Source organism: Wyeomyia smithii, chromosome 2 (genome assembly GCF_029784165.1).
Source record: "Wyeomyia smithii strain HCP4-BCI-WySm-NY-G18 chromosome 2, ASM2978416v1, whole genome shotgun sequence".
NCBI classification, from domain to species: Eukaryota; Metazoa; Arthropoda; class Insecta; order Diptera; family Culicidae; genus Wyeomyia; species Wyeomyia smithii.
Window position 1 is genome coordinate 228,465,970 of NC_073695.1, and position 10,774 is coordinate 228,476,743.

A 10,774-nucleotide genomic window follows, 5' to 3' on the forward strand; every position below is an offset into this window, starting at 1 on the left:
TACATTTTTTCAGGACGCAAGATGGAATGCCATCAGGCCCAAGAGCGAAAGAGGAATTCATTTTGTCGATTGCAGCTTCCACTTGGCGGTCGGTAACCGTGAATGAGCTGAAGTCAATGACGTCTCTGGGGATACCATCTAAAGCTGAATCTATTTCTGTAGTTGTAGCAGTAGAGCAGCGGAAGATCTGCTGAAAATGTTGAGCAAATAAAGCACACTTTTCGAATGTCGTGTTTCCTTGACGATTGTTCAAAAACATGTTCTTCGGTAGACCTTCTTCTTTCCTTTTGCTGTTAACAAACAACCAAAAACTTCGGGGCTTCGTCTGATACAACTCTGCATCCGAAGAGCATACCGTTTGTACAGGTAGCGATTATAAATCCGATAGGAGTTACTAGCATGATTGAATGTTTGTTTCGTTAACGGGTTACGTGTTCTGCAATATTTGCGTAGCGCCAAAGACCGCTGTCGTTTCAGTTGACGCAAGCGAGTGTTAGACCATGGAGGCTTAGGTGCTGGCCGGCGAACAGGAACACATTGAACAAGTGTAGTCTTGCTATCAGAAACTTAAAAATGCAAAATTTTGAGTTGTGCCATTGTTGCACGAAGCCGATGATATGTTAAATTTTAAATGTTCGGTATAGTTGTGCTGTTGGCTACCAAAAATTTGTTGTTTCGAATGAATAACAAATCCAGCAGAAATAATCAAGGTGTATTTTTTAAGTGTTGGAATAAATCTATTTTAAAAAGTTATAAGTTCGAAGGAGAAAGGCTGGGTCTCACCGCAAGGTGGATCAATTTAGGTTTTTCCTGTATAATTCTAAACTATATTTCGAAAGCAGGTTTGTAGCAGTTTGCTTCAATTTGTAAAAAAACTTGATGCTGATTCATAAATCTAGGTCCTGCGATTTCTGAAAATAAAGCGAATAAGTAGAACCGCATTAAACTAACATACATGTTTGCTGTTCTAGTGTGAAATCAGCATCATTGTTATCTATTACTGTTTCCCCACGTTCGATTATCTCAAAAAAAAAAAAATAATTCAATTACTTCTAGCCAGCATTTAAAAATTGGTTTGTGATCGAAAAAATAAGACTCATGTACTCCAGTGATAACATTCATATTATTTGCAAAAACCACGTCAAGCTTTAATTCAATGATCGTCTTTGGTTAACTCTCTGAAAACTATCTTTCAAATTCATTTCATTCATTATTGAAACTGGACTTATGATGGTATACGATTTGTAAGTGACTGGCCGAATGTGTATAAAGTAATAGTTAGTATAACAAAGGTTTCTGCACCACTAGGTGGATTAATTTAGGTTTTTTCAATAGTTTTGCTATTTAAATTAAGAAAAGTTAGAAGGATATCCGGACTTCTTCGTGATAAGGGCGAATCACGGGGCGAATCCTTGCTTGTTTTCCTATCTAGTTTCGCCCTAATCACGAAGTAGTCCGGATATGTATTTCTTTTGAAATTTCTAATCAAAAGAAAAAATAATATACAGTCGTCGTTCGATAAGTGCAACATGTTTACATTGCAGTTATCGAATGTCGTTCGATAACTGCAACACTTGACACATGCCAAATTTAGAGGGGGGTACGTCACTACCATTTTTGTTTTCAATGATGTCGATATGTATTTTTTTAATGGAATAGTGGCAAAAAATAGCAGAAAACTAAAAAAGGCAAGCTTTTCGATTAATCAATTTGATATTCATATTCCCGCATCATAATTTATTGCGTTTTAGTAACTACTTTATATAACCAATATGTAGGCGAAGACGGGGGTGAAGATAAAGTTCATCACTACAATGAACGCGAACACGGGCAGAACACGACGAGTGATCATCACTGCAATTGACCATTTTACGAGACGTTTCTGCAACTCAATTCTTGAATGAAATTTGACAGAAAGCTCGGAACCGCCGTCATAATGCAAGTAAAAGCAACATCAATGTCAGCAGGTCACAAAATATTGTTTGTGATCTACTATGCACTGCCTTGCTGAGTAGTGAAAGCTAGCCAAACAATGCACAAGGGATATTTCTTTTTCTCTTATAATAATTACGGAAAGTGAACCACATAAGATGGTGATTTTGCTTCATCGATTAATAGTGGAGATGTATAATCTCCCATCTAGAGTGAAGAGACAACAAGTAAACGAAATCGAAAAAAATCGAGAGAAATTAATACCCCGCTCACACTACACCGCATATCACCTGATATCAGGCGATTCGTGCTATCGAGGCCATATCACCATCCATATTACCTGATATCCCATACAATCGACCTGTCAACGGATATCACCTCGGCTACATGCTATCGCGGATATCATGTTCGAAAACCAATAAAAACCACATTTCCAGCAGTTGGCAACACGGCCAACAGACATTTGACGCAACCCCTTACAAATTTCGCACTTCACGTTGCATGCGAGAAAAAAGGAAGGAAATATTTTTGCTATTTTCATCCCGTACATGTTGACAATTGCATATGAGAGTTCGCGTTGGTGCGAGCTAACTCACTGACATCTAATCTTATACACACCAAAAATTCTCTTTATGGTTCAGCAAAGTACATTGCTGAAAGTGAATCAGCAAATCACTTGTTTACTGAATCACAGCATTTTTTTCAAAAGTTTACTGTAATTCAGTTCTACAGTTTACTGAATTTCGTTCAGTAATTTTATTTTTGCTGTAAACCAGTATTTCATTGATAACTTTACTGAAAACCAGTAATCGATTCAGTGATTCGCAAAAATACAGCAAATCTATTTGCTGAACAGAAAACAGTAAATGAATGTTTGCTGGAATCCAGCGAAAGAATTGATATGTCAAAATATTTTACGTCAAGCTGACATAAGTAAAACGCGCCAAATCGCTGTGCAGCTGGTACGGGATCATCTCTAAGCTCCCGATAGCGGATATGGGACCATAGCTAAGTCACTGTTGGGCTAGATGAACTCAAAGGTTGAAATGATAATCATACATCTTTAGTTCAACAGTAATTTGGCTATGATCCGATGGGCGGATGGAAGCTGGTGCCTGGAGGAAACATGGTTCCCTTGAACTAACTGGTTAACCAGTAAATTGATTTATGCTTTGCTGAATGTACAGCAAATTGTCGAAGCTGACAATCAGCAATTTGTGTTTTGTTTTACTGAACATGCAGCAAACGATCTGTCATTTTTATGCAATTGAGCATTACTGAATAATCAGCAAATTTCATTTTGCTGAACAGATTGCTGGAAACACAGCACACCAAAAATCAGCAAAATTTTGCTGGTTTCCAGCAATGAAAATTTGGTGTGTAGACCTTCCTATCTGCGCTAGTATTAGTGGTCGATTTCACTAATACAAGCTTAATTTTGGTTGCAAACAGCGTTGCCAGGTCATTTTTTCAAAAATCAGGAAAAGGCAAAATAAAAATCTAAAATACGCAAAATTTGAGGTGACAAAATTGCAAAATTTCGCGCCAAAATTGAAGTGATGACCTTTTTGCGGAACGGAGAAAATAAAATCTGGATAAAATCTGGATCATCCATGAAAAATGTGGATAATTGGACATCAAAGCTGTCTACCTGGATACATGTTCAAAAATCTGGATAATCCAGCTAAATCTGGATACCTGGCAACGCTGGTTGCAAATAATCAACACACTGGTAGTAACAAAAAATTTCCTTCTGCCCCGAGCTTTTATTCAAGTTGTAAGCCGATTTTTAGTTTTATTTCATCTGGTTTTCCACTAAAACAAAGTTTGTTAAAACAGGTAACGCTAATGAACTAGGATTCATAAGTGCAATATTTTTCGAGATTGAATATCAGCTGATTTTTTGGTTGAAAACAAATCGATTTTATTAGGATACAGACTAAGCCTGTATTGGTGAGATCTGGCGTAGAAAGCTCTCTTGCTCTTGTTGTCTTGTTTTAGCTTTGACCTGTTTTTATTTTCTTCTCTTTTCAATCACCAAAGCAAATGTCAAATCATATCAGCTCACTCCAATGTGAACGCTCGAGGTGATATCCGATATCATCTGATGATATCAGGTGATATTCGGCGTAGTCTGAACAAGGCATAAATAGTCCTTTTGAAATGTTTCTAGAGATTCAACAATAGGGTCCTAAAGTTTTGAACGGTTTTCTGATGTTTATATATCAGCTAGAAAAGTGCAATTTTCTGAGCAAAACGTGATTTTTGAAAAATGTTTATTTTTTTCCTTTGGTTTTTAAATGAAGGATAAAAATCTGCTCGAAATGCCTTAAATGACAGTTCTCTCATATACCGTACATGGGCGAAACGTCATTTAAGTCCTTTCGAGCAGTTTTTTCATTCTTCATCTAAAAATCGAAGGAAAACGATAAACGTTTTTTTTAAAAATCACTTTTTGCTCAGAAAACGCGGCTTTTTCAAATGATATATAAAAACTGGTATAGCTTTAGGACCCAATTTTCATTTCAAATTTGACGGACACAACAAATTTGACGGATTGCGGTCCGATAACTGCAAAGTTGTTGCAGTTATCGAACTTGCAGTTGAAAGTCTTGCAGTTATCGAACGGCGACTGTACATACCCCTAAAACACCCTATTACTCGTTGTACGCGATTTTTGTTCACGCATTCATCCAAAAGGAACTCTTTGCAAGTGATTAGCAGCAACACTAATAAATATATGCTGCGTTGAAGCGCTTAAAAGGTCCCCATTCATCAGTGGCGTTCTTGCCTAATAAAAGCTATTTGAACGTTTCAAGCGGTAACCCAGCAACTATTATCACTTACATAAGACATGCGTAACACTGGCGTTTTTTTTCTGGTACACGTTGCCCCATAGTACTCCGTACCTCATCCTGTCCAACTGCTCGACAAATAATGAACAAAATGAATTTTCTTTTTCTCGGCTTCATCGAGCCCCAAAGAAAATCCTATAAGGAACTGCCAAAAAGTTATTACAAAATCAATGCAGCACTTTTCGAGTAGGAACGAGACAAATGCAGAGCTGCCAAGTATACTGCCTCCAAAAACAACTTAAACAGTGGTTTTATTCAGAGCGTGGTGCCATTCGAGTAGTTCATTTTGTACCAACTTTTTTGGAAGATTTCTTTCTGAGTGTTACGCATGTCTTATGTATGTGCTACTGCACGTCTGCACGTGTTGTTCATATGCTGCATACATGCGTTTGAAGTCTTTTGAGAAGTAATTCTTTTGCTCTTATAGACCTGAACGCTGTTCAAGTAACTTTAAGCACTAGAAGATAGCCTTACATTGATACTAATTCAGCCATCACAATATCAAATAGCTCTGTATCAGCTAACCTAATGCGTATAAGCTTTATATGAACATTACTAACACATAAGTAAGACATCCGTAATACTCAGGAAGAAATCTCCCAAAAAAGTTGGTACAAAATGAAGTACTCGGATTGTACCGATCTTTGAGAAAAATCTCTGTTTGAGTTGTTTTTGAGGGCAGTGTACCTGAGCAGCCCTGCATTTGTCTCGTTCCTACTCGAAAAATGCTGAATTGCTTTTGTATACAAAAGCAATAATGATGGCTGAATGGCTGAAATTGTTATTGAATATTGTTACATGTTGTTTGTAATGTAATTGATTAGGAAATTATTGATTTGATGAAAGATCGAATACTTACTGCTAGCAAACGAATAAAAAGTGACACCAATTGTTCTTCGGAAACAGATAATATCGCTGTTGAAAACTTTTGACACATACATTTACTTAGGTGTGAGTAAACATCATGGATAATAACCCAAAACTGGGTAAACATGGTAATTATGAAAATTTGGGTAAATGTTACTCAATTATCCAGTACCCGATAACTCACTTTTTGACATTTTGCATAAGAATACCAAACTGAGTAGATCCTAATCAAATTAGAGTTAAAATAAAGCAGCGTGTGAATAATTTTTTAACAGTTCTTTAGGGAACATCCATAAATGACGAAGCTTTCTTTAGTTTTTTTAACATCCCTCCCCCCACTCCCTCATCGTATCATTCCGACAAAGTCAGGACCTTATCCTAGATAATTACGGAGCTTTATAACAACCCCCCCACATGATAATTTTTTTTTTCAAATTTTATCTAAAACATACCTTGTGTCATAAATGAACAAAAAAAGAGGAAGTAATAAAAATGACCCTAAACAGACAAAACAGTGATAAAAAGAACAATTAGAAAAAAATCAAGTTTTTTACTTAGTTTCATATTTGCTACGTAGCTTGGCTTGACCCCCCCCCTCGTCAAATTCCGTCACAAAACTGCAAACCGCCCCTCCCCCTCGGATGCTACGCCATTTATGCTTGTTCCCATATGGGATTTTCTTGGAGGCACGATAAAGCCGAAAAAAAGAAAAACCATTTTATTCATTATTTGTCGGTAGTGATGGGAAATATCGCCCAAAACGGACATCGATAACAATCGATAATTCCGGAGCTCTTATCGATACTATCGATAAGTATCGATCATTTGACGGTTTTTCGACAAATAAAATTTTTTCTATGTAATTCTGTTAAAAACAGAGACAGTGATGGCCCAAACAGAATGGATACGTTTGCGTTGCGTTGACGTTAATTTGACAGTAAATGTATGAGCTAACTGTCAAATTGCCGTAAACGCAGCCGCAACGTATCCATTGTGTTAAGGCCTTGAATGACAAATCTTACGATACTGCGAATGAAAATTCAAACTACCGGACGAGTTAAACAGTTTGTTTTGGAAAGTCTTCAGGTTTTACGCCGGGAGTGCTCTCTACTGAGTAGTTTCAAGCCAAAGTTCATTTTGAAGGTTGTATAATAAGGGAAATAATTGAAACAGGCAAGATTCTGTTAATTTTTGAATGGCCAGAACTTTACGAAAAATGAATCAATTTTGATAAAACAGGTTTCATTTTACTGGAAAGCTGTCCTAGTTTCCTAGTATTACTTGAGAACTGGACGTGATCAAGGGTCACTGGAAATGTTTCCGGGGTGTACATTTTTGCAATGCGTAGAGCTTTTTTTGACATCTTGTTTCACTTAGGTTTATATGTTGCCAATAAATCAGAATTTATTTCGAGTTAATTGGTAGCCAAAGATTGAAAATTCGCCAAGAAATCATTGAGGTATGAATTTATTAAGTATGGGTGGTGATTTTGGCGGTTTTTTCCCTGTTGGGTACTAATTTACTTTGAGCTTGCAGCACTCTAGCAGAATTCAATCGAACATTGTGGGTGTGTAGGTGTTATTAAACCAAGCAACTTTGCAAACTTGCGTTTGAAAATTTATCTGGATTAATATTTAAAAAGGTCAGATTATTTCACGCAGATTTTCTCTAAAAGGCTATTTATGCAGATTTTCAAATTAACGTGTTTTTTACGCGAATTTTTGAATTAAACCGGTTTATCAAGCGGATTTCTGAATTAACATGGTTTTTAACGAGGCATGTATCCCCCGCGTAAGAAAACCTAACTGTATTTGAACTTTTTTCTTATAAGTCAATATATCTTAGTAAAAATTATCTGAACTTTCCTTCAAAAATATAGAAAAATGAGTCTAAGACCCTACTCTGAAAAAAATATAATTTAAAAAACAAAAAATGATTTTAGAAAATATCGGTGATCTCAGATTTTTTGTAACGAAGTATTTTAGATAGGCAATTTAGTTGCCTAAAACGTTCTATGCGTTGCAAAAATGTACACTTTGACACACACACACACACTCTTGAAATCCGAAACATTCCCGGTGTAGGTTGGTCACGCCAGGTTCCCAAGTAATACTAGGAAACTAGGATAGTTTTCCAGTGAAATGAAACCGGTCATCAAAATTGATTCATTTTTCGTGAAGTTCTGGCCATTTGGAATTTGAGAGAATTTTATTTATCTCAATTATTTTGTCTACCCCTGTATAAATCAGGACATTTTTTTTGGCGCAACAATTTTGTTGATCTGGATTTTTAGTTGAGCTAAAAATTGTTTGTTGGGTAACAGATACTTTAAACCTAAACAGTTCCAAGTTTAACTAAACAATTACCAGAGAATTACCAATAGACTGCCGCTATGCATGTCCATCATATTATAACAGTTGGCAAGCCAAAGAAAATGCATTTTCAAATAAATTTCTTTTTGAGGGTCCTAGTAGAATGGAATTGAATATTGAGAATGCGTTGTGTTTCAAGTTAATTCTACTACAAATTAAATGGAAACATAACCTATTCTCAATATTCAAAATGCATTACAATTTCGTATCATTGCTTTTTATGAGATGGTGCAAAAAGCTGGGATATTCTTTTAAAGTTCTCCAGTACTAAGTTGTCGAATTCATCTGTTCTTAGGAAACTAAAAACTTTAAAAACCATTTTAGCTACCATTTTTTCTCAGAAACTCAGTGACACCCGTTGCGAACCTTTACACCACCCCCAACAATGCTAAATCTTGTCGAATAGCTGCACCCAACAAGCACCTAGTGGCAAAAGCAACTCCTGGGGTAGGGTAGGTGAGTTCTCCTTCTTTTGGGTCTCCTCCAGTAACCAGCCGCTCTGACTTGTGCTCACCCTTATAATATCGATAATTATCATTAACGTGAAAAAATCAACGATAATATCGGTGCTCTGCATTTTTCGATATTAACGATAAGTATCGATAAGTTTCTCATCACTAATTTGTGGAGCAGTTGAACAGAACGGGGTACAGAGTACTATGGGGCAACGTGTATCAGAAAAAACACCAGTGTTTCATATATTTTATGTATGTGGGTACGCTGTCTTCATGAACTACTCAAACAGTGATTTTATTTAGATGATGGTACCATTCAAGTAATCCATTTTGTACCAACTTTTTGGAAGATTTCGTCCTGAGTGTTAAGTATGACCACAGACAGACGCCCAAGCAAGAACAACATTGATCAAAATTTCCGTGTAAATTTTCAAAGTAAATTGCGTTATAAATCACTTGTACACTAGCGCCGCCTGGTGACCTTATCGCTACAATACATTTTTTTTCGCTGGTGCACGAGGCTGGCGGTACTGGTAGCGCTATCTGGTTACGGATTGCTACTACAAAAAACTTTACACAAGTTTGGTACTCAGCTTGGACGTCTGTCTGCGGTATGACTTATGTATGTGGTGTACGTAAATTTGCGTAGTTTTTACCGTTCGCTTACTCATATTTTCTTAGAGTGTACATCAAATGGTTCAGAAAAATGTGCGGCGCCGCTTCGTAACCAGCTGTCAATTTCAGTTCAACCAGGTGCTGTCAAATCTCTTTTCCGTTTCCTCTTTTATGAAACGCAGTCGAAATGAAAGCTAAAGGAGTGGTAAATATTTTAAAAATTATGGATTTTTCCTATTGTTTTGCAATACTAATGGTTTAAAATATGTTGAACGAGAACATCCTTCTGCTAGGCAAAGTTTTGGACGGATAATGTTTCAGATTTTGCCGAAATAAGACTTCAAAATCCATATGAACGTGCAGTGTTTTCCGTTTGTGCGGTGTACTGAATAACAAATAATTTTGTTTTTCTAAATCAGGAACATTCGGTTTTGTAGAATGATTTTATGAGAAAACTAACTAGTTATGTTGCGTGATCTACATTACAACCAGTTTAGCATTGCAAAACAAAACAAAAAATTACTGAGTTGGAATATCGCTATAACCTAATGATTTCTTTTAGCTCAAGGAATACCAGGTTATTGGGCGCAAGCTGCCCTCGGACAAGGATCCGAACCCGCCGCTGTTCAAGATGCACATCTTTGCACCGGACCAGATTGTGGCCAAGTCTCGTTTCTGGTATTTCCTGCGGCAGCTGCGTAAGTTCAAGAAGGCAACCGGTGAAATTGTCTCGGTTAAGCTCATCCAGGAGAAGTACAAGCTGAGGGTGAAAAACTTTGGAATTTGGCTGCGCTACGATTCCCGGTCCGGAACCCACAACATGTACCGCGAGTACCGTGATCTGACCGTTGGCGGTGCGGTTACTCAGTGCTACAGCGATATGGCCTCGCGTCATCGGGCCCGCGCTCATTCTATCCAGGTAGGTTGAATTTTTTTTGGGTTGCAATGTAATGTAGAGAGTAATGTCAATTTTCTGGTTTTAATGTTCCACAGATCATCAAAGTGGAGGCGGTTGCAGCTTCGAAGACTCGTCGCGCACATATTAAGCAGTTCCACGATTCCAAGATTCGCTTCCCGCTGGTGCAGAGATATCACCACAAACGCTACCGGAAGCTGTTCTCGTTCCGTCGTCCGGACACCTACTACATGTAAATCGTGTACTGTTAATTCCGCTCTATTTTGGCTAGGAAGTAAAGGAAACATCCGTGTGAAGTGAGAAGAAAACACTCAGTGAGTTGGGTTGATTTGTGCAAAAGAAATTCCTTCTGGTCGATAGTTTTTTTTTTTTTTTTTTTTGAAGAACCGCAACAGACATCGCAGTATGATAATGGGCTTGGATAAATCGAAAATAAACGGCTCTGTCCTAAATATGAGTTTCGTGATTTGATTATTTTTGTACCTACATCAAGGTTTGAAATGGAATTTATAGAAGAAGATGCATTGTGAGTTGTTTTAATTAGTGCAAAGTTTTCGTTTGAACTAGAATTTGGTATAAGTTTTTGTTTCTCAATCAGGGATAGCAAGGTAAATACGAGAACGAACAGGCATGTTTTTTTTTTCTATTTATTTCAGCGTAGAGTAAAAGCGGGGCCTCTTCTGGTAAGTTTTATATCTGGTCGAATAGTTTTTCCACTGGAATTCTAGAAGTGCGTTCAACCGCGTTGAGTACTAAAAACAA

The 10,774-nt window shown here is 37.2% G+C and overlaps 1 protein-coding gene across 1 annotated transcript; it reads left to right on the forward strand.

Moving 5' to 3' along the window:
• The first annotated feature begins 9,171 nt into the window (after positions 1-9,171).
• LOC129722333 (60S ribosomal protein L18a) lies at positions 9,172-10,322 on the forward strand. Its single transcript, XM_055675698.1, has 3 exons — positions 9,172-9,301; positions 9,659-10,015; positions 10,090-10,322. The coding sequence occupies exons 1-3, from the start codon at positions 9,284-9,286 to the stop codon at positions 10,246-10,248; spliced, it is 534 nt and encodes a 177-aa protein (XP_055531673.1). The 5' UTR covers positions 9,172-9,283; the 3' UTR covers positions 10,249-10,322.
• Positions 10,323-10,774: the final 452 nt, after the last annotated feature.